Below are 24,018 nucleotides of genomic sequence, written 5' to 3' on the forward strand. Positions count from 1 at the left end.
ATGTGAACACGATTGGTTTCAAAAAGTCTTGTTCTGCATCATACAATGTAATGTAGATTCCGCTCACTTAAAACCATGAATATCTCTGAATGGTGGTATCTGAGCTTTTAGCAAGTGGGTGTGTAGATGATCCTTTCAACAGTCACCAGAAGGTAGTCTCGTTCTTAGACCTCATCATAGTGAATTGAGTACTCAAAGCTGTTCGAGTTTTCTGTAGTACACATAGTAGTTTTTAAAACAGTGAATTCGTGTGGCCTTTTCCTTGTTAGCCGAGAGTCAGATCTTTGCCTGGTGTACACTGTAAAATGTGTGAAATTTTTGTTGATTTTGTATTTCTGGATTTTACTGATCAGAAAAAAAAAGGCATTCTCATTTTCACAATATTCTCAGAGTACACGCACGACAAAGTTGTAATTCTTACGTAAAAATACAATTGTACAGACTTACAGTCCGGATTATGTGTATTGATACAGTACAACATACGTGTGAACATCAATATTCAAAGTCATGCACCAGTAAAACCTTGGGAAAAGGAAAAGATGTTACAGAGGATGGTATAAACACACTCAAAAAAGCAAAATGCACACACACACACACACACACACACACTCACAGAAAAAAAAAGCAGACGAAAAAGCAATTGTGACATTTGATTGAAAAAAAAAAAGAAGAACAGGGAGGTAAAATTAGACTGGCTCATGTAAACATTTGCAATTGACTTTCGTGTGAATAAGTTTGCCAACCCTGGGCTAAAGGTGTGTACGTAATCTCTCAGTTTCTCCATTGGGGGTGGGGGGGGGGGGGGCGATGCACTAGCCACTTTAAACACTGGAGCCAGACAAAGCAGTAAATTCATCACTACAGATGAGAACAAATGAGATTAAAAGGGTGCTGATTTTTTTTCATGACTGTAGTTTATTCTGTGAAAGGAACAGTCGGTTAAATACATGTACAGTGTACATTGTACTGCACTGGACATTAGTTTTGCATGTGAAACGTGCAGCACATGTGCAGTACAATGTTATTCAAATGCTTCAGTACGAACTGTAACTCATTCCCCAGATGAGTGTATTGAATCTCAACTGCACATATGAAGAGCTTCATTCCTAAAGGTGTGAAATCCACTTTTGGTATTTTTAAGTAAATCAAGGTTTTTCATTTCACCACATTCAGTTCTTCTTCTCCTCAAGAAGACCTTTTTATACAGTGAAGAAATGTTATCATATACATCTTTGAATTGGTGTTATAAGAAATCCTGATATTGTATTTTTTTAAAAGAAATATTTCAAATTAAATTTTTATGGATATAGGGCCATTTGGAATTTCACATGAATTTGTTTGATATCCATTTTTTTCACTTTTCCTCAAAAAATTACAATTAGCTCTACAGCTAATCATATTCTCAAGTCAATTAAGAACCTTTTTATGAGGAGATCTTGATTTCGATGAAATATGTATTTAGCTGCTTTTGGCATTGAACTCTTCATACATTGGTTCTGCCCTGTGTAATGCTGAGCTTCATACACTGTAGACGAGGATGATCAACACTGCAGGCTTGTCATCCATCGTAATGGAAACCTCATACCGGTATCTCACCGATCAGCAGATTTGGAAGACGCATTCTTGCGTGATGATTGTGTGATGGTGAGAGAAAGAGAGGGGGGTGGATAGAGAGAGAGGGAGAAGGAGAGAAGGGAAAAGGAAAGAAAGAGGGTGATCACTGATGAGATTGAGAGAGAGAAAGATGAGAAAAACATGGATTAAAGAGACTGTACAGTACTGGTTGAGGTGGGGATTCATGTTTTGAACATTCATAAGTGAGATAATGAAAAGCCTCTTATGAAATATGAAAGAGCATGTAATTTTAAGAAGGATTCAACGTTTATTTGATGAAAACTGGTTTCAAATGGCTGAGATATCCAAAAAAAGTGCTAATAATAAAAGGCGACATGCCACAACTTTATTAGGATCTCTTTGTTTCACCTTGTTTTTTGATATCTCAGCCATTTCAAAACCGATTTTCATCGAATAAGCTTTTGATACCCCTTAGAACTGCATGCTCTTTGACATCTCATAGAGTGGTTTCTGAATATCTCGCAAAACATTAAAAGCTAAATGCTCATCTCGACCAGAACTGTACACACCCTTTAAATTACAAAAGTAAGACAGACTAGGAAGAGAGGAAAAGAACAAGGAAAAGAAGAGAAGAGGAGAGGATGAATGGAAGAAAACAAGTGTTTCATTGTTCAGTGTGCATTGCATTGTTTGTTCCCATCAAATCTAAAGATTGATCTCCTACAGCAAAAATATGATGAAATGACAACTGCGTAGAGTGCTAGCTGTTAGCTTACAGTATATACTACGTCATCCATCTTCGCGGTGATTTAATGAAGTGGTCGTGCTCGTCTGTTTATATGGTCTCTGGTCTGGACGCTGGTGATTCATGAAGTGCCCTTTTTCGCTGTCACGCCCAGTATCCAAACAATAATGGCATTGAATGTGGGTTAATTATTCATCGCATGATGTGTGATACTGCAAAGGGGAAGTTTGTGGGGGGGGGGGGGATTTCCCCTAGAGGCAGAGGGATGATACAATGATGAAATTGGAACAAATCATGCAGCTGGAAATATGTATTGTCCCTTGGATTGAGTGATGAGCTAGTGGACTGCATGTTTGTAGCAGCACATACATCTTTTATGTATGTGTTTTATTACCTGTATGCATTTCTTATCTTTTTTTTTTAATGATGCAGATATTCTATGCAAAAACACACAACATAAAGATCAATTTAATGTTGTTTATTAAAACAAAACATGTTTATTGATATTCTTTCTGGAAGGAATTAGTAACAATGTGAAGTACATGCATGTACAATTCATGTTAGATACTACACAGCTCATTTTTACATACGTACCTGGTTGTATGTATACTGTATGTAACCTACAAGGTAGCATGTAAATTTAAAAAAAAAAAAAAATCTTTGCCAGTTTATGACTACAGTTGGTATTACACTGTATCTAGTATTTTTTATGGTAAAAGGGGCAAAGGAAAATATTCAATTCAGCAGTAGGCCTGTTTTAGAGAAATATGTGTGCAGTCTTTTTGTTTTCTTTTGTTTTGTTTTCACTCCTCAGTAGCAGTGTATTTCAAGCAAAGTGTGCCTGAACTTTGTAATAACCATGCAGTACACTTCCTGCGACAATTTAAACACAAAATTTGGCATTAAAGGACAAGTTCACCTTCATTAACATAAGGATTGAGAGAATGTAGCAATATTAGTAGAACACATCATTGAAAGTTTGAGGAAAATCGGACAATCCGTTCAAAAGTTATGAATTTTTGAAGTTTTTGTGCAGTCACCGCTGGATGAGAAGACTACTGCAGTGTATGATGTCACATGCGTACAACAATATAAGGAAAATATAAAGAGAATTTCACAAAATTTCATCTTTTGAGAAAAGTACACATTCCCTTGACTCGTTACTGACATATGATATGAAACATACATATGTTAGAAAGAGGCAAGTCGAGTGCTCTTTTATTATGCGAAAAAAATGAAAAAATGTTGAATTTTCTTTACATTTTCTTTATACTGTTGTACTCATATGACATCACAAGCCTTAGTAGTCTCCTCATCCAGCGGTTCCAACACAAAAGTTTTAAAAATTCATAACTTTTGCATCGATTGTCCAATTTTCCTCAAACTTTCACTGATGTGTTCTACTAATATTACTGCATTCTCTCAATCCTTATATTAATGAAGGTGAACTTGTCCTTTAAATACTATTATTATTTAGATAGTATTACCATTTTTACAGTTATACTAATTTTTATAAAAAAATCATGCTATAGACTTTCTGTAAAGTCATTGGTTCAGCATAGTGAAATACACAATTGTATGTCTGTGATGTACAAAGTGATCTGTTGTTTTTTTATGTGCTGGTACAAAATGTAATTCACTATATTCACTATTTTTTTTATCATCTCTACCACAGCCGGACTTTTACATGTACATCTGGTCGTGTGTCAGACACCGGCACCGCAAAATCTTGTGTATTTGGGAGGATCAGGACAGATAACGACGACTGCATACTTTAGACCACGTGGAGAGATGGTGTTCCAATTTAGGACTTGCACAGGTGGCGAGATCTTCTCGCAGACGAAAAATGGGCAGTCGATCGCGGTGAGCATTGGCGGCGACGATGGCGCCATGACAATCAGCTGGAATGACGGCAGCGGGGAGCAGGAGGTCACGGCTGGGGCAGGCTTTAACGACAACCGGTGGACGATGGCGGAGTTTGTGTTCAATGGGGAGGCGCTGGTTGTAGGGCTGCGGGATGATACGGCGCGGGTTGGGACTGTGATTCGGGACCCGTCCCTGCTGGGCCTGGATCTCTCTGGGACAGACCTGGTGGTGGGGTCGGGATTCACCGGATGTCTGGAGGAAGTATCCGGACTCAGCCTTGCAGGAGCCACAGATTATGAAGACGTCACGTGGGGGGAGTGTGCTCTGGAAAACCAATATGACTGTGGCAAGTACAAATGTACCTCACTACCCGGGCATGCAACCCTTTCATTAGATCAGTGACCCCTACAGTCCCCTACCTCCCCTTCAAAGAAATAAGACACAAATGATAAATATTATAAGCAAATATACATGTAGTAATTGATGTATGAATTTAGCAGGTGTTGAGGATTTTTTGTTTGGGCAGTACAGTGTTACCAAAGCTAATGAGAAATATTTTACCATATCTTGCTGTAGTTCTGTCATTTTGACAAATAAAATTGCAAAATATGATATGGGTGGTTGGCTCTTAGTGTCAATCTAGAGTTGATCTCCGTGTTTTGTAAAAGGATTTTAGAGAATGTAAAATACAATGTAGTATCAGAAGTATATTTGTTACAGCACAAATGTAATAATGCATATATTCATGCACTGTACTTTATACTTTAGAGACAACATGCAAAAGGGGAAAAAAGTGCGCAAAGTGTCTTTGCAGGGCTTTGACTTTCTCTTTCCACTTATGCTAATGGACCAGAGGATCTGTTAGCATTGGACACTTTGGACTGAAGACGTTTGCATGACCCTTTCCTTCTCTTATAGGTGCACAGGACCCATGTCGCAGCCAACCTTGTCAGAACAACGGGGTGTGTAGGACGGAGGGGAGTGACTTTATTTGCCAGTGTCCATCGAGGTTCAATGGGACACTTTGCGAAGATGACCTGGGTATGTGATGCCAGTGCAAAAGCGGTTCTTTTTGTCTCTCTTTATTTGTGAGTGTAGATACAGATTGTGAGATTGTACTGACTCCAATCTCAAATGTTTGCATGTTTAATCTATTTGTGAATAATGAATTGATTCATTCATTCATGCAAAATTCGTCATGCATTTATTTTGTGTATTGATGACGCTGCATGCTTGCTGACAAGGAGATCCATGAATGTTTGAATGAATAGTATACAAATAGTGAATGATCACGAGTGTGCTGGTACAAGATTTCGCACGAGGCGAAAGATAGTGGTGCTCTATTCAACGAGGGAAGCCGAGTTGAAAAGTGTGCCTCATCTTTTACCGAGTGCAAAATTTTGTTCCATTGCACGAGTAAAGACCATACACTATTTGTTATATACAACACATCGAACGTCAATGATGTTGTCCACGCAGATTCATGATTTTAGCACAGATATGACAACCATTTTCTGTGAAAGACGAATGAGTAGCTGCACAGTCACAGTCATCGTGAACGTACATGTACGTACATGAAGCCGATCTGTGGAAGTTGTTTACAAAAATGAGTGACAAAAGTATGCGCTTGTACATGTAAGTGCGCTTGTAATTGTTGACTGTGCGCGGCAAATGTTTGTTTACTGTAACAATAGAGCTGTGCGATGGAACAAAAACTTCGAGTCAATTGTGTGTTTAACACGGGAGTCAATGGAAATGGGTGACTTCAGCCATGTGCTATCCATTTTTGCTCAAACAAAATTGCATGGCTGACAGCCACAGCATGCGATGGAACTTTTAACCAAATGTTATTTGATGGGCAGTCGACCAAACGGATAGCTACATTCTAATTAGGTGTTGTATAACATATGGTGTTGGCAGTATGATGCTGCCAGCCATTTTGAGATTTCTTGTCAGTAGATATTCTGTCATTTGTCAGAATGATCAAAATAAGGGGGGGGGGGTGGGTCAAAGTAAGGGGGGTGGGTGGGTCAATGTTATTGACAGCTGTCCAAGTTTGCCAAAAAAAAAGAAAAGAAAAATAGAGAGGAATCCTTTTCTGTTTTACTTTTCAGGGTCAGGGAAGATGTAATGTGAATGTTATGTCACATGTGAGGAAGCGTAAGTGTACACGTTCGTAATCATTGCACTTTTGTTATCCTTTTTCCTCTGTGACAATAGGTCCACTGTGCAGCGATCCCGAATTCCAGCTGAACTGCGTGAATGGGACGTGCGCAGAGGACGGGATCTCCAACGGAACCCTCTGCTCGTGCGAGCCGGGCTTCGGCGGCTTGCTGTGTGACGTAGCCTCCACCGTTTGCGACAACGACCCCTGTGCTAACGGAGGCACTTGTCAGACCAGTTCCGGTGCAGGCTCGGGGTTCCTGTGCTTCTGCTCAGCAGGTACTCGCAGAGGATACGGGACCACTTACCCTTTCTTGGAGGGTTCTGGACTGATGTGGGGGGAGGGTGTGGGGGATGGAAGAATGAAGAAGGGGATCTTTATTCACCTTTCTCTTCATTCATGTATTTGGTATATGGAATGCACAGCTTTTAAATGCTGATTATGCCTGAAGATATTGGGGGAGGGGGTTGGGGAACAAATTGCAGAAGTTAAACAAGTGTGTGTGTGTATGTGTGTGTGTTGTCTGAAGGATTTGAGAACAAAAAATGATTTCAAAGTCATTGATGTTGAACAGATTGATGATTTTTAAAGTCTGATTGTGAATCTATTTCTCTGCAATTGACAAGGTAGATGGTTCGTATCTCAGTCACAGTATTCTCCATCACAAGCACTTTCATAATTCAAGTGGATTTTGAAGAGTGCTTATGGAGATGAGTGTTTAGAGTAACTGAGTAGCTTTCATTTCACATAATGATGGTAGCATTACACCATGTGTTTTCCAATGCGGACTTCAGACAATCTCAGTAGTAATGCATTTGCTATGTCAGGGTCCAATCTTAACTTTTTTCTGTCGGCCGTTCAAGCTGATAAAATCTTCAGATTTACAATGTTGATGGCCTGAGAAAAAAATGTAAGTGCCCCAAAAATAAAAGGAAAAAATACAATAATGTAAAAATCCATTTTGAATCTTAGTTGTCCGTTGAAGTCACCAGAAAACACTGAGTAATTTTTATAGGAAGTTTGATGGCTTGACATGAATTTTAGTGGCCTTGGGCTATTGGGCCAATGCACCGCCACTAATGTTGAGCCCTGAGTATGTTAATCTTTCCTTTTTTCTCTTTTTTTTTCATTTAGAATCGAAACAAACCAATCCAAAGTACAGAAAGTAGGGGGGAAAAGGTCTGTGATAAGGAGTTACTAAAGAGAAACTTCCTACCTGCAGCGGAACAAATCGACAAAAAAGTTCTTATATATATGTCTAATTCAAATTTTTGTTGAACTAATGCTGAGTAGAAATGGGGCTGTTGAAAACTGAGTATTGTTTAGATTTCAGTGACACAGGTGCAATCTGCACCCCCTGTTGCTTTCCCAGAGACTGCCAACACTCAAACTACCCCTTGTATTGTGTGATTTGAAAGTCATGTGGTGTGCAATGATATTCTGTCATGTTTGAAAAGCAAATAGATGCTAACCTCAGCCTAGCCAATGCTATACACTGGCACCAGTCCGAAGGTCCCTGACCAGTAAAACTTTTTCAGGAATGGACCAGTAATACATAGAAAAACTGGGTAACTACTGGTCTGACAGACAGTTCAGAACAGTAGGAAAAATGGGTTTAATAGTGTGCAGCCATGGCTTAGCCAAAACTATGGCAGTCTCTCAAATTCAGATATTTGATCAGAGATTATTTTGGAAGGTTTCAGATGTTATTTTCTTTAATGGTCAAATGTTATTGTGATTTCTACAGGCTCTAAGGGCATTTTTGTGTACAGAAATATTGTGTGATTGGAATTGCTGTATTTTCGCCCGTTAATATAAATGCCTTCGGTTTGGCCACTGATGCAGAAACGGCAGATACACCATTTGAAAAAGGCAAGAAATGTCTGAGAAGTTATCATCAAAGTACAAAAATTGATTTGATTATTACTAGTTATGGCCATGCCTGATTTGGAATCATGGGATTTTGGGCTTCTAGACAATCATCTATGCTCTCACAGCACAAACAAAATTACAAAGAGTTTAATGACAGGAATGGATGGTAGGATTGGGAAATGCTAAGGCCTAAGTCAGGCATGGCACCATTTCAAAATCTCTGTATCTTTGGCACTTGAAGGTTTAAGAATTTGAAACAATGCAGTAATACAGTGAGATGTAAAATAAGTACTGAGATGGTGTTTCTATTACCAGTTGATGGACATTTCTAGATGCATAGAATCTGCTTTCTTGGGGTAAAGAATCAAGCTTCCAGTAATTTATGACAATGGTGATAATAATAATAATCAAGCTTCCAGTAATTTATGACGATGATAATAATAATAATATATGAAATATATGAGGCGCCAAATCCATCTAAAAGTCCAATGCTGTAGGTCCAACTTCTGCAAGATATGAATTACATGTACACAAGAAGGAAAAGTACAAAGTGAAACAGTGCAGTAAATTGTACATTAAAAAATAATGGCAATCAATTATTGTAAGCTAGGTTTAACAAATGTTTCTTGAGATTATTTTTGAATACTTCAGCAAAATCACTTTTCTTAATCAATTTAGGGAGTGAGTTCCACAGAGACGACCCAATGTGAGCAAAAGTTCATCCCTTCCACTTTGTACATGTATGCACCGTGGGGATAATGTGGTGGCCAGAGTTCTGAGAAGTACACTTGTAGAAGTCTGGAGGGAATGTATTGGTTGACCAGACCAGTGTTATATTGTAGAGCAAAACCATTTAAACAGTGATATAAATGCAAAAGAATTTTGAAAACAATATATTTTGCTGCTGCTTGCCCCCTCAGGTTATAATGGATCTACGTGTGATACCAACATTGACGACTGCGAGGTAAATCCATGTTTAAATGGTGGTACATGCCAGGATGCTGTGAACAGCTACAGCTGTGACTGCACCTCTACGGGGTACACTGGTTCGCTGTGTGAGCAACCCGATGATGAATGCTCCGACAGCCCCTGCCAGAACTCCGGCGTCTGCACCGACACGCTTGGTGGCTACTACTGCAACTGCACGGCGGGTAACTACGGCGTTGACTGCACCGAGAACCTGTGCTCCTACGCAACACCCTGCCAGAACGGCGCCACTTGCACCTCGGAGCAGGGGGTTATCAACTGTACCTGTGCAGCTGGATTCGAGGGGGACCTCTGCGAAATTAACATTGATGAGTGCGACCCTAATCCTTGTCAGAATGGCGGTATCTGCCGTGATGGCGTAAACGAATTTGAGTGCTTTTGTCCCAATGAATTTGAGGGTGAAACTTGTGAAATCGACTTGGACACTTGCTCCGTTCAGTTTTCGACATGCAAGAACGGAGCAACGTGCATTGATCTCCCGCAGGGCCACAGGTGCAACTGTGCCCCCGGCTACACCGACGCCACCTGTGCGACGAACATCGACGAGTGCGAGTCCTCCCCCTGCGTCAACAACGCCACCTGCAAGGACCTGATCAATTCCTACGAGTGTCTGTGTGCGGCAGGCTTCAACGGCACAAACTGCGAGCAGAACATCAACGAGTGCGCCTCCAATCCCTGCAGCAATGGGGGCGAATGCATTGATGAAGTCAATGGGTGAGGATGCTCTTCATTTGTCCCTCTTCTTGTAGACCCAGAGTTCCACTGGAAATAATTTTTCCAGTGACTGCTTCTGTTACGCTTCTGTAGACATGTGTGGATATTTTCCCACTTTCAAAAGCCTAAACAAGTGAAATAGTAAGAACCTAGTGGCATGACTTCACATTTGCAATTCCTACTTCGCCGACCAACACAATACCTCATCACAGAGAACCTGATTCTTTTTTTGTTTTGGTGCCATTTGTAGTCGCCCTCAACTCCACCCCATCCTCATAACTTTCATGTCACTCCTTTCATAGGCAATCACACTAGCCCATGGGATATCATATGAGACCAAACTCGATTATTAGACAGTAGAAATTCTGTCACAATTAGTCTCCCCTCTTCTCCCTTCCCACCCCCCCCTCCAGAAAAAATTAGATAAAAAGAAAGAATAAATAAATGGGAAGCAAACAACTTCAAACAATCTCCATGTGTGTTTCATGCCCCTACCTGGAACATTACTGGTACCAGAGCATGTGTTGTTTGTACAATATGTTTCCCTGATTGAATGATCTTTTTACTAATCAAAGGCTGGCATTATGTGAACATATTTAAAGGCATTATTTACCATTTTCAGATGAAACAAAACCCAACTTTAGTGCTTCAAAAATGTGAGTTAGGGATAGAAACAACCAATGTAAAAATGTTAATCAGTATTGTCAGTGTTAGATATATACAAACTGTGAATAACAGTTGTAATAAAATTGTTTCTAGAATAAACTATCTACATTTAGGGTTTATTGAGAAAAATATATCTCCTTATATTGTAGGCTTTATTGCAAAATTTCTATTTGGTAGAATGTTTTGTGATACAATTGACCTACACATATGCATAAAATTTGATATAAACTTGAACATCTTTTTAATCACTGCTCTCAATGCTAAACCTAAATGGTACCTGTAGTTGTAAGTCGGAAGCTCAATGAGGCAAAGAAAACCAGTTGTTGGCCTTCTCCAGCTGTCACAAGTTTGAATTTTTGGTATGTTCTTTGCAGTATTACAGTGATAGTCAAAGAAATGTCTACCACACTCACAGATATACACACAGTCACACAGGTACACTTACATCATACAAATGCGCAATGATTAAAAAATGATAATTGCAGTGATTTTTGTCATTTGTCACTGTTTGCATGAACTTTTATTGGTGATGCAGTACTGCAGGCACTTCTTGTCTGTTATCTTGAGGCATTCAATATGGGCCTGCGCTTTAAGTTTCCAAGATTCGATTAAAAGTACACATATGTAGTTATTCATGCATTGTTCAGTTAAAGGGATGGTACAGTATTGGTGGAGGTGAGAATTGGGCTTTTAACTTTTTGCGAGATACCAAGAAAACACTCATGAAATAGTACAGAGGATACCATTTTAAGAGGAATTCAAAGTTAATTTGATGAAAATCGGGTTTGGAATGACTGAAAAATACAAAAACAAAGTAAAACAAAGCGATCGTAATAAAAGGTGGGTCCTACACTTTATTAGAATCACTCTGTTTTGGATACCTCAGCCATTTCAAAACCAATTTTCATCAAATAAACGTTGAATTCCTCATGGAATTACATGCTCTTCCATATTTCATAAGAGGTTTCTAGTTATCACACACACACACAAAAAAAAAATGTTAGAAACTTGAAATTAGGTCTCAACCAAAACTGTACGATCCCTTTAATGCAATATCTCTTCTTATCACACACACATACACATGCACACAACCTCCCCAAACAAAAAGAGACATCCCATCCTCAGATTATTGTCAGAAATGCCAAATTTATTTCCAAGATGTTTGTGACTTGAACCTCAGCACCAGCTGTCCTTCAAGCAATGCCTCTTGATTATCTGTCTAGAGCTGTCTGCTCTCAGATGTACTATTCTTAACATCATCGCTTCCATTTTGGACAATATTTGTGATGTAAATCTGCATTTCATTTACAAAAGGGATTTGCAAGAACTATTTGTGTTCTATTCTACATGTATTTGCTGCAATGCTCTTTATGATTTCATGCTGACTGCTTTCATTTCAAATGAATGATGCATCGTGTGAAATCTATCCATTTCATTTAGTGTTCATGGATGATTTACATAGATATATATTAATGAAAATATTCTGCTTGATCCTGTTTTCGAAATTTGGATGAAATGACACCATCTCATTGGTTGATTGTCACGGAATGACTGTTCCAAACAGTATTATTTGAATTTTATCCTACAAATTTGCCTGTAGCGGTGATCTTTATTGGTATTTAAGAGAGAGAATTGATAATGTGCTTCAATATTATCATTCAGACAGTGAGAGAGAGAAAAAAAAGTCTCCTTTCAATGTGTTTTGTTTCTACTGCTTTCTCGTATTAAAGCACACTCATCTGTAGATTTGAAAGAATTCAAAAAGACGTAACTGGCATGTTTGCCGTAGCCCTGTTTTGACTGATATTGTTATTTACAGTTTTTTTAAACACAAGATCAAGCAGATGGTTGTTAAAAAAAAAGAAGTTTCTGTTCCTCCATCATAGTCCAGGTTCTCTTCTCTATACCTCTGCCTCTCCCTTTCTCCATTTCCTCCTTCCCCTGAGTTTCCACCTTTCAATTGCCCATTTTATATCATTTTTGTGCATCTGCCATTCTTCTCGCCTCCTCTGTTTAAATGTTTCGCTGCAGATCTCGTTCTGGGTAAGTGACTGCGTTGTTGTTGTTGTTTTTCCTATGTGTGTATTCTTCCTTTGCTTCCATGAATGTCTGCCCTCTTACGCCACTTTCTTTTGCTACTTCCACAAAAATTTTACAGTTTTTTTTTTTTTTAAAGTTTGTGGCCTATTGTGTGTGTGTGCAGTGCTTCTGAATTGAATAGTGAGAAGGCAGCATGGTAAGAAATAAACAGACAAAACAAAGTAGTTCAAAATTAAAAGCCAGTCGCAAAAAGTGGCAGTGTGTAGGTGCTGGTGGTACAAAGAGATACTGTACTTTTGCATGGTGCAGGAGATGAGGTTGAAGCAGACTTTGATAAGTTGCAGTCAGAGAGGGTGGGGGGACAATATTGATATCTTAAACTGGCAGATAGCTGGTAGACACCTAGTGCTGAGGATGTAAAGAGTTCTCTTCTAGATGTATGTATTTCTACTGTCCGGATTCCCCCCTGCTGCCACTGGCTTTACCTCGTCATACCCTCCCTTCTGTCACCTGCTTCCCATCATGCACTGCCCCTCTCACTGTTCTTTTCTGAACTACTGTGCGAACACAGCACACCGCAGACTGTGTCAGTGGTGCACCCTGGTGTACGAAATGCCTCCTACAGGGAATATTTGATGAGAATCCAATAATCTTTTCCTTTCTGTGTTTGAATATTGCACTAATAAGAAAGAAAGAAAAAAAAAAAGAATGGGAAAAAATGATGGCTGCAGTGTAGCACGAGAGTTAGTATGCAAGTGCACAGGTAGCCAAAAAGTTTGCACCGTTTCCTTGATTGTGGTGTGATGAAGGCTTGTGGACGCTTGTATTGCATGTTGTAAAATCTGCGATTTGGCAAAAACTGCCGACCGTGGTACTAAGGATGAAGAAAGCTCGTGATTTTTAAGTTTAAAACACCATGCCTGTAGGGAACGTGGTCACTTCCTGTACACAGTTTAACCCGGTAAGGACGAGTCCTAAGTATACTCGGGCAGGGGTCTATGGGAAATGCATGTTGTAGCAAAATCAGTCCATCCTCAACGGGTTAAGGGTTTGAGTCAACTCCAGCTTGCCAAGATACCTCATTTTCATTCAGTTGAGTCCCCATCCCTACCCCTCCCCCTAACTCGGCCAGCCTTTATGTATACTGTGTAAATATACAAATCCATTCGGATGCAACAGTGTGGAGATTCCCATGCATTGCAAATATGCCGGTGGGAAAGGGCAAGGAGCACTGTGTGATCTCTGTCTAAATCTGCATGTAAAATGTATGCCAGTCTGGGAAGGGATCATACCGTAAGGGTGAACAAAATGCAACAAAGGTTTCATTAAAGTAGAATGGGGGAAAAAATCCTTTACCAATGTGCAAGACAACTTTGGTGCACTCCGTTAAAATGAACAGTAATAATGAAATCCCTGTCACAACGAAGTGAAAATTCAGGTCACAAAATTATCCGCTCTCTGTATTTTTATTGTTTATTTTTCGGTTATAACAAAATTTTATATAATGAAAGAAAACTGCCGGTCCTGAAGACTTTGTTATATAACGGGAGTCCGCTGTATCTGTGTGCAAAAATATCAGCTTTGATACAGTAGTGAAGGGTTTTCCTAGCAGTGTTTCCCTCTCAAGCTATGAAGTGGTGATCAGTTATCAAAATGATCTGTTGTGGTATTCTCAAGAAAAGTGGAAAGCAGCTTTAAAGTGTAATGTCAGAGTCAAAGGCAATACATTTTCTCACTTGGCAGTTCCCTCCCGGTTTTCTAGCGTCTTCTTGTTTTAGTTTGTCTGTTTTGTGTGAGTTTGAAATGTGAACAGTTCGGCTGTATGTTTATTTAGTGTCCATACAAACTGGGTTGCTTCTAGTAGTTTAATAGGTAAGGACTTCTCTATTTGTTTTTCCTTTTATCCCCCCCCCCCCTCCCCGATGTCAGTCCTGTATGCACCCTTTGATGTCATGACCAGGATCTTTATACTGTTGAATAAAGGATATTCTACACACTGTGTGTACTTGTACAAGCTACATACGTTTGGACGGTAGAAGGTTTAACAGTGCACCACGCATTCATGCTGTACGTGGTGCACTGTTATATGTGGTGCACCGTTAAGCCTTCTACCACCCAAAGTTCTACTGCCACAGAAACAATCAAAGATTTCTACACATGTTTGTATGTGAGTTTTTAGTTGAAGTTGTTGGAAGTTTCTGTGTGATGTGGTGGCTCTCTCCTTCTCGTATTCCCTTTCATCTGCGCTGTTGATTCACCCTCCCCCTTCTCACTGTGTTAGTGCTGTTTTGCCTTTCAAGTGGTTGCACCATTCTTTTCCTTGTGGATGACCCCTTAGTGGATGTTGTTTTTGTTCAGTAAATTCTCGCTGCTCCTGCAAATTTGCACAGATCTGTCAGAGTTGACTTGCTTTTATATTCAAGTGTGATTTCAAAGGTATCACCTTTTAATTGCATTGGTTTTTAGATATAACCCGGTATATTTTATAATTATGCCATTCTCCAAGTTACTTTGTGCTGATTAGTCGGCCATGTTGGCTTTGGAAGCTGACAGCTTCTCTGGGAGTCATTTTTACCTGTATATGATTCTGAATGCCATACCAACATCATAGATATCATTTGCATAATTTTGCTTCTTGTTTGGTTGTAATATTAGAGAACGTACTTTAGCTTTCTATTGCAATCAGAGCTCTCTGTGACGATATTAGAAATTTTGTTAGATTCATACAACAAGGGCATTTAGTCAATAGTCTGAGAAGGCAAGTAAAAATGGGAGAAGGATAAACCATCCCTTTGTTCATGAATGTTTTGTTATATAAGCTGTTTTATATGAAAATGCCACATTTCATAGTTCAAAAATGTGCATTGAGAAGTAAAAGATAATTGTGGCAGTATGAAGTTTTTTGTTATCATTGTTTAGTATAACAGTGGTTGTTTTTCTTCTGAAACACATGAGAGGTAAGTAGCTGTGCAGAAATCTCATGGGACTGTGAACTCAGTGAAATGATTTGTTCTTGTCTTTTCTCTGTAGTTTCACCTGCGACTGCACAGATACGGGATTTGAGGGGCTCTTCTGTGACGACAACATTGATGACTGCGCCTTCTCACCCTGCCAAAATAATGCCACTTGTGTCGACGGCATCAAGTATTACAACTGCTCCTGTTTCGATGGCTATGAGGGTGTGGACTGCGAGATCGATATTCCTGAATGCGCCTCGAGTCCCTGCGACAATGGAGGGACATGCCTTGAACTTTCCAACCAGACGCTCTATGATAGCCCGTATCAGCAGTACCTCCCAGATGTGTTCCAGTATTCAAACGCCAGTGGATTTGTGTGCGTCTGCGTCGCAGGCTACAGTGGTGTGAACTGTGAGATCAACATCAATGAGTGTGCCTCCATGCCCTGCCGGAACGGCGAGTGCATCGACGGTGTCAATGGCTACACCTGCAACTGCACCGCCGGCTACGACGGCACGACTTGCGAAAACAACATCAACGAGTGTGCCTCTGACCCATGCAGGAATGGCGGCACATGCGAGGACCTGGTCAATGCCTTTCGTTGCCACTGCACGGAGGGCTGGGGTAGCAGCCAGTGTGACGTGGCGCTGACTGCCTGCATCGGTAACACCCAGTGCCAGAACGGTGCCACCTGCGATCCGTATTATGACGAGGCTCAGGACAGTCAAGAGTTCACCTGCTTGTGCACAGCCGGATTTACGGGAAACCTGTGCGACGTGAACACAGCATCCAGTTTCCGAGGGACAGAAGGAAAGTATCTACGCTATGGATTCTCATCTTCAGATACTCCATTCCAGTTCACATTCTCCTTTGCTACAACTATCCCCAACGGTCATCTGCTCCTTGGAAGTTCGTTTAGCGACACTTTAGTTCTTGAAATGCTGGAAGGGAATCTTTCTCTCAGCGTCAGAGATAGTGTTGCCCCTTTCCCTTATCTCATCGAAATCGGTTCCGCCCTGAATGATGGTGAGTGGCACACTGTGGAAGTGAGTTTGTTCTCTGGCTCACACATGGCCCTGAATGTCACGTCTGAATCATGTGACGGGGGTCTCTGCAGTGACATGGTGACTTTCAGTGAGGTGATCGGGCCTTTCAGTGTTGTCTACTTTGGGCATGCCCCTACACCGAACGACCTCGCTGGCTCCAACAACGAGCCCTTCACTGGCTGCATGCGGGACATTTTCCTTGGAGACGACAGCGGAAATCCGCTGTTGTCGACTGGCGCAGGGGACGACCCCGAGGTCGGGTGCAGCAGGATGGCACAGTGCCAGCCCGATCCTTGTTACGACAGGGGCTCTTGTACAGATCTCTGGTGGACATACTCCTGTGATTGCCAACTGGGATACACAGGTCTCAGCTGTGAAACTAGTAAGTCTTGAGAGTAACTTAACCCTTTGAGGACAAGTCCAGAGTATACTCAGCCAAATGTCTATGGAAAATGCATATTGTAGCCAAATCAGCTCGTCCTCAACGGGTTAATTGGAAATGACGCGTCAAGATGGAGTGGGTAATAATACAAACAAGATTGAATCAAGTGAACAGAAAGAGAGAGGGTTTAGTTGAAATGAGTTACAAAGCAAAAAGTTTTGGCATTTCAAATTTTTAATGTGTTTTTCATGAAAGAGTGAATATCGGGCGTAACTATCTCTGTGAATTTGATGAGTCATTGTTGTCATGGCCTCAAAATCTTCCTAGTAAGTTTATGCAATATGCAACTCACATTTTTATCAGCAAATAGTCCAGCAACTAGGACTCCTTCTTCCACAGATGACTTCTTTGCTAATTTGCTGATTATATAGTAGTTGAGAAGGTAATACATTCTTTTGTAGTTCTTTTCGAAAAAGGAAATTTAGTAAAAGTTTGGGTGCAAGTCAGTAGACCTAGTAAAACTGATGAGATGCTGACTTTATCAGTTTGGACAAGACAGAGCATCAGTAGTACTTGTTACAAGGTCCTGTTTACCTTTGAAGCAGTGATTTAAAAAAATATTCAAGATATCACTTTTGATGCATATATGTAGGTCTGTTATATCACAAAACATCCTACCATATAAAATTTTTGCAATAAAGCCTGAAATATAAGGAGATATCAGTATTTTTCTCATTAAACCGTAACTGTAGGCGGTTTAGTCTGAAAACATCTTTATTATAACTATTGTTCATATTTTGTGTATTTAACAACACTTAACATCGATTATATGGATTCAAATTTTTACAGTGGTTGTTTCTATCCCTGACTCACATTTTAAAACTATTTTAAAGCACTAATGCTGGGTTTCTGTTTCTTCTGCGAATGGTAAATTATGCCTTTGATTTTGTATATTTTTGTGACACCGTAAACTCACAAGATGCACTCTACATGGTAATAAATGATTGGCTCAATTTCTTTAATTTAGGGAATATTCAGTGACAAGTTCATGCTACGAAAGCAAGTTCATTCTTAAAGCCAATCCTGAAGGGGTGCTGGAATTTGCTGTATCTGTAGGGATTTCACCCACAAGCAGACACAAAAAAAAAAAAAAAAAAATCTCTGAAATTCAGATGCATTCTTAATTGGATAAGCACATAGTTGTACTCAACATGGAACATACTTGTTTTTTTTTCCCCCTTGCAGGTTTTACTCAAGCCACCTTCAGCTTTGAGAACACTACCAGCTATGCCATTTTTGACATCTCAGGCTACTCTGTTTCTGTGGATGAGCACATCGTAAGAGTCATATTTCGCACCAGGGAGGCAGCTGGACTGCTCTTCTTTGCTGCCTCGGGTCAGGACTATATTTCGCTGGTTGTGGACAATAGCACTGCCCTTGCGGAGGTGTCCTCCGGGGGAACCACCCAAAGTCTCCGCATCAGCAGGGCGGTGTTGGATGGCAGGTACCACACCCTTGAACTCACGTGGGCGCAAGACATGGTCACGCTCGCTCTGGATTCATCCTCGTCCGAGACGACGGGCTTGCAAGTCGGAGGCTCTTTTGGGGAGATGTTTGTGGGCGGTGTGCCCGATTTCACTGCCGGCTCGCTACCGGCCATCGTCCAGGGTTCTGAACCCTTCAAAGGCTGTCTGTGGGACCTGAAGTTCAATAACTACTCCCTGGAGTTCTTCCCACTGCCGGACAACCTTCCGGGAGTGGAGGTCAACTCCATCGCCATGGCGATGAGCTCCTCCGGCGTGGTGGAGATGTGCAACAGCGACGACACCTGCAACCCGGAGCCGTGCGAGAACGGGGGCGTGTGCCAGATCACCTGGAATGACTTTGAGTGCGACTGCCCCAATGGGTATGGGGGGAAGAACTGCTCCCTGGAAACGGTCTGCTCCACAGATCCCTGCCCCTTGGAGGCAACTTGCGTCGACAGAGACGGAGGATTTGAATGTAAGGACAGGAAGGACATTAATGTGCATTCCTCAACATGACCAACATTTGTTCGTAATCATTTCACCTAGATTTTATGTCCACCTCTTTGTATTTTGTATACCGCCACAATCTTATTGAGGCAAGACGTAATGAAAGCTACCTGGAAAGGGGCCTATAAGGGGGTCTTTTCTTTTTCAGCTTTTCTAAAGAGGAGTCATGCTTTCTCCTAAGGATGGAAAATAGTATTCATTATGAAAAGTGTGCAAATATGTATCCGAGAACATCATGAATTGTGGTCTCTGTCATTGTGATTTCTCTCATTATAAAATCAAGTGTCGAGGGGAACAAAGTCGTTACCACCAGCTAAAATTTTACATTTAAATGTTGTATTTTAAGGAACATTGTATGAAATTTAATCAAATGTAATATACTGTGAATGTTCAATTCTGCACTAAGGTTTTGTTTTTGTTTTTGTTTTTTGTTTTTTTTTAAATGTTGATTTCTTGACTCATGGAAGGTCACAGGTCAGGATGGAATATAATATCAATGTTTGTTGAAAACATGGTTTGGCTTTTACCAAACATTTTGTAGGGCAATAGGCAGGGTGTGCATGAAACGTTTGCAGCGCAATTATTATGCTGTCCTTTTGCATCTCTGTGGTTTTGAAATCAGGGGTCAGTGACAGGGTGTGATGCTGCAATTTGCTACATTTTGTGAAAAGATTCCTATAATGCACATGTGAAAAGTTTGACTCGATTTAGGTACAGGATGATTGGGGAGTCCCTTGTTAAATCCAAGGCTTGCTTATCTCAAAGTCAAAGGGTAATGCGTATGGTGAAGCACTTGCTAAAACTTTATGTGGTGTTAAAAGAAGAAATCACAACTTGTAAATCACATGCATGCGTAAAATAGTGTATTGAAATAATGTGAGAAACACGTACTCGAGAGAAATAAGAAGGAGATGGTTATTTGCCAATGTTGTATTGTCAAAATTCTCATTTGCCTTTTGATGTTCTTTCTGTACATGTGTTGTAAGTAGGCAGCTGTCTGAGTGTTCTCACAAATATTGTTATCTAGAGAATTTCATCAAGTATGGTCGGAAAATGGTGTGATTCTTTTTTTTTGTGGTGGGTGGATTAAATCTTGCCATTTTTTTTTCATTCTATCAGATAGAGAGACAAAATTATTGTTGTTGTTGTTGTTCAGGTTATATTTCCCTCCTGAACCATATGTGGGGTGAAAAATAAACTTGTCTTTATTTGCCCCTCCATTACAGGTGTTACCCCAGCAACGTTTGATGGAACGTCAAGCGTCGTTACCTATGACAACACCATCAATGCAACCAGGGAACTTGACACGGTATCCTTTATGCTCAGGACCAGGCAAAGCGACGGCCTTGTGCTTCACGCCTCCAACTCCCTGAGTGGTCGCTTCCTCACCCTAGAAATTCGCGACTCTCGACTCCTCGTGCGCCTGGATCTTGGCACCCCTGCTGATGTGTCCTCATCAAGCAGTGTGGCAGATGGTGTCTGGCATGATGTCGCAATTGAAATAGGGTCATATGAGGTGATTTTGATGCTGGATGACGGTAATGATACCGTGTCAGTTCAGCAGGAGGGTTCGCTAAAGGATGTAATCGTCGACGCTGGTAGTGGACCGGTGTATCTCGGTAACACAAACTTCACCAACAATCGCTACTTCACCATGTACACGCCGTTTGAAGGCAACCTGAACGATGTGCGGATCGGCACCTTCCTCTTGCCTTTCTTCAACGAGTCGGCGTACAACGTCACCGTCGAGGAACGGTTCATCATGGAGGAGATGGTTGGCGTCACCATTGGATCCGATGGCGCCGACGTCTGCGCTTCTGACCCGTGCCGTAACGGCGCCAACTGCACTGACGACTGGAATGCCTACAGCTGCGTGTGTGCTCCAGGTTACTCTGGCGCTGACTGCGGGACAGAGATCGATGAATGTGTCTCCAACCCCTGCCAGTTTGGCTCTTACTGCAACGACCTGGTGAATGGCTACAACTGCTCCTGCACACCGGGATACGAAGGATTCAACTGCTCCATAGAAATCGACGAGTGCGAGTCAACACCGTGCTTGAATGACGGCATGTGCAACGATGGCGTGAATGGTTTCACCTGTGTATGCGTGACAGAGTTTACAGGACGTATGTGTGAATTCAATGTGAGTCTACATATGTGAAAATTTTTCACAACAGGAAGAAAATGAAGAATTATTTCCCAACCAAATTTTGAAAAATTGAATAAGCTGTAGTAATTCATAATTTTGATGGTGATAATCACTTTCTTTCCAGTATTCTGGATTTGTTGTCATGTTTTGTTTTAGTCAAGTATCTGAGGAAAAGAATACAACTGATACAACTTCCACCCCAAGTTATCCTTGTTATACAACATGTAGGTCTCCATAAGTAGGAGAAATTATGTGATAGGTTACACAGGTGATTCATGTCATGTTCATTCATCAATGAATTGGAAAATATGTGCAGTAAACTACATTGTACCAGGATTTTTTTTTTTTTTAATGTACTCACTGAAATTGAAGAATTGAGGAAAATCAGACAATCTGCTCAAAAGTTATGACTTCTGAAATTTCATTGCCGACATTTCTGGATGAGAAGAATACTATAGCTTGTAATGTTACATGCGTAGAACAATGTAGAGAAGAAAATAATGAAAATGCAACATATTTTCACTTTTCTCACATGATAAAGGAGCACTGACTTGCCTCTTTCAGAATGGAGGGGGAGTAATATCATCCTTAATATATGTCAGTAACAGGTCAAGGGAATGTGTACATTTTTTTTCAAAAAATGAAATTTTGTTGAATTCTCTGTCTGTTTTCCTTATCTCGTTCTACGCATGTGACATCATACTCTGTAGTAGTCTTCTCATCCTGCAGTGACAGCACAGAAACATTAAAAATTCAGAACTTTTGAACGGATTGTCCGATTTTTCCCAAACTTTCACTGATGTGTTTTGCTGATATTGGTGCATTCTCTCAGTCCACGTGCATATCACGGTGAACTTGTCCTTTTAAAACCTTTCCGATGCCTATATCGTTCCAGACGTCTGCCACGTGTGCTGGTGATCCCTGCCTTAATGGTGGTTCCTGCACCGATGACCCCAGTGCCCAGCCAGGCAGTGACGCCTTCACGTGCACCTGCGTGGACGGCTTCGAAGGGACGCGGTGCGCCTACGAGACGGACTACTGCCAGAACGTGACCTGCCAGAACGGGGCCACATGCGTGTCGGACAACCAGCAGCTGACATACGTTTGCCAGTGCCTTCCTGGGTACGCGGGAGACCTGTGCGACACCAATGTGGACGACTGCCTGGGGGTGACATGTGAGAATGGCGGTACCTGTGAGGATGGGGTGGCCGAGTACAACTGTGTGTGTGCAGCAGGTGGGTGGTGACAAGATCATTTCCACGTAGTTCTCATGTGTACTATAAAAGTGGAAATTTTCGTGAGACGAAAAACTGGCGCGAGAATAAAAGCATGCAAATATTTTTGCTTGTCATACGTTCCACAGATTAATGTCATGATTCTTTGGAATGAAAAACATGCAAAATTCATCTTATCCTGCCAAGCGCAAAAAAAAAAAAAAACAACTCACGAAAATATCCACTTTTAAGTATATAGAAATCTGTGGTGAGTCTGCCATGATCATTCTGATATTCTTGCTTTCAGTCACTTTGGGAAAGTGCAGAAGTGCTTTGTACTTTTCTGCTTATCTTGCCAAGCCATATTTTGATCCACTGCTCACCAGTGTGTTACAAGAGTACTGCAAAATAGACATGTCTGCTAGGAGTATATAAACAATGATAGCATGTTGTGGCAACACCATTGTCAAAAGTGCACATCAAGGGTTACTTGATTTTTTTTCCCCTTGTAGAGATGTGCATTTTGTTGTTCTGTTGTCCGTGTTCATTATACCCCCGCCAAACGAAGTTTGAAGGGGGTATATAGGAATCAGCGGACGGTCGGGCGGTCGGGCGGTCAGTCGGGCGGTCAGGCGGTCGGTCGGGCGGTCGGTCGGGCGGTCGGTCCGTTGCAAATCTTGCGTCGCGAACTACTTCCTCAGTTTTCAACCGATTCCCATAAAACTTGGCACAGATGTGTGCCTTGGGTTGTAGATGTGCAAGACGTATTTTTTGACAGTACCCAAAAGTATGTTGCCATGGTAACGGCATATTATGGGCAAAAATGGGTACAAATCTTGCGTCGCGAACTCCTCCCACAGTTTTTGATCAATTTTTATGAAATTAGGTACAGATGTTCATCTGAATATGTTAATGTGCAAGACTCATATTTCCGCAGTGGCAAAAAGTGCGTTGCCATGGTAACGGCATGTTATTGGTAAAATATAGGGCAAAATGCTTCATGGCAAAATTGCTTCATCAGTGTTCTTCCAATTCTCATGGAATTCATATTGAATGTTTGTCTTAGGATATAGGTCAGCATGACACATTTCTTGACAGTGACAAAAAGTATGTTGCCATGGTAACAGCTCACATATTATGAGCCAAAATGATGGAAAATTTTGTGTTGCAAACTACAGTTTGTACTTCCTCAGTTTTTGCCCAATTTCCATGAAACTTGGTACAGATGTGTGCCTTTGGTTGTAGATGTGCAAGACGCATTTTTCGACAGTACCCGAAAGTACGTTGCCATGGTAACGGCATATTAATGGCAGAAGATCAAGGAAAGATCTTGCGGATTTAACTACTTCCTCAGTTTTTTGACCAAAGCTTATGAAATGTTGTTTTGACCAAAGCTTATGAAATGTTGTTTGGCGGGGGTATAACCAGTCGCTGTAGCGACATTTCTAGTTTTCATTTGCTTGCCTGGTGAGCCCTTTGCCATATCTGAACCAGATGACATTGCTTTACTCGTCAAATATTTTGATTTCTGTTAATGACAATAACGACATTCACGTATATGCTAGTCGAATAGGATCTCTAGATCTATTTTCCTAGGATAAATACTTG

General features: G+C 40.9%; 1 protein-coding gene across 1 annotated transcript in view; it reads left to right on the top strand.

Annotated features, from left to right (window-relative positions):
* The first annotated feature begins 4,003 nt into the window (after positions 1–4,003).
* Positions 4,004–24,018, top strand: part of LOC140240924 (uncharacterized) — a 39,895-nt gene continuing 19,880 nt past the window's right edge. Inside the window, exons 1-8 of the mRNA XM_072320696.1 lie at positions 4,004–4,532; positions 5,105–5,227; positions 6,407–6,628; positions 9,143–9,923; positions 15,660–17,014; positions 18,260–19,015; positions 20,274–21,190; positions 22,092–22,431. Of these exons, the coding sequence (XP_072176797.1) occupies positions 4,112–4,532; positions 5,105–5,227; positions 6,407–6,628; positions 9,143–9,923; positions 15,660–17,014; positions 18,260–19,015; positions 20,274–21,190; positions 22,092–22,431 (4,915 nt within the window). The 5' untranslated portion in view covers positions 4,004–4,111. The remainder of the gene's footprint in view (positions 4,533–5,104; positions 5,228–6,406; positions 6,629–9,142; positions 9,924–15,659; positions 17,015–18,259; positions 19,016–20,273; positions 21,191–22,091; positions 22,432–24,018) is intronic.

The sequence above is a fragment of the Diadema setosum genome, chromosome 17 (genome assembly GCF_964275005.1).
Source record: "Diadema setosum chromosome 17, eeDiaSeto1, whole genome shotgun sequence".
Taxonomy (NCBI): Eukaryota; Metazoa; Echinodermata; class Echinoidea; order Diadematoida; family Diadematidae; genus Diadema; species Diadema setosum.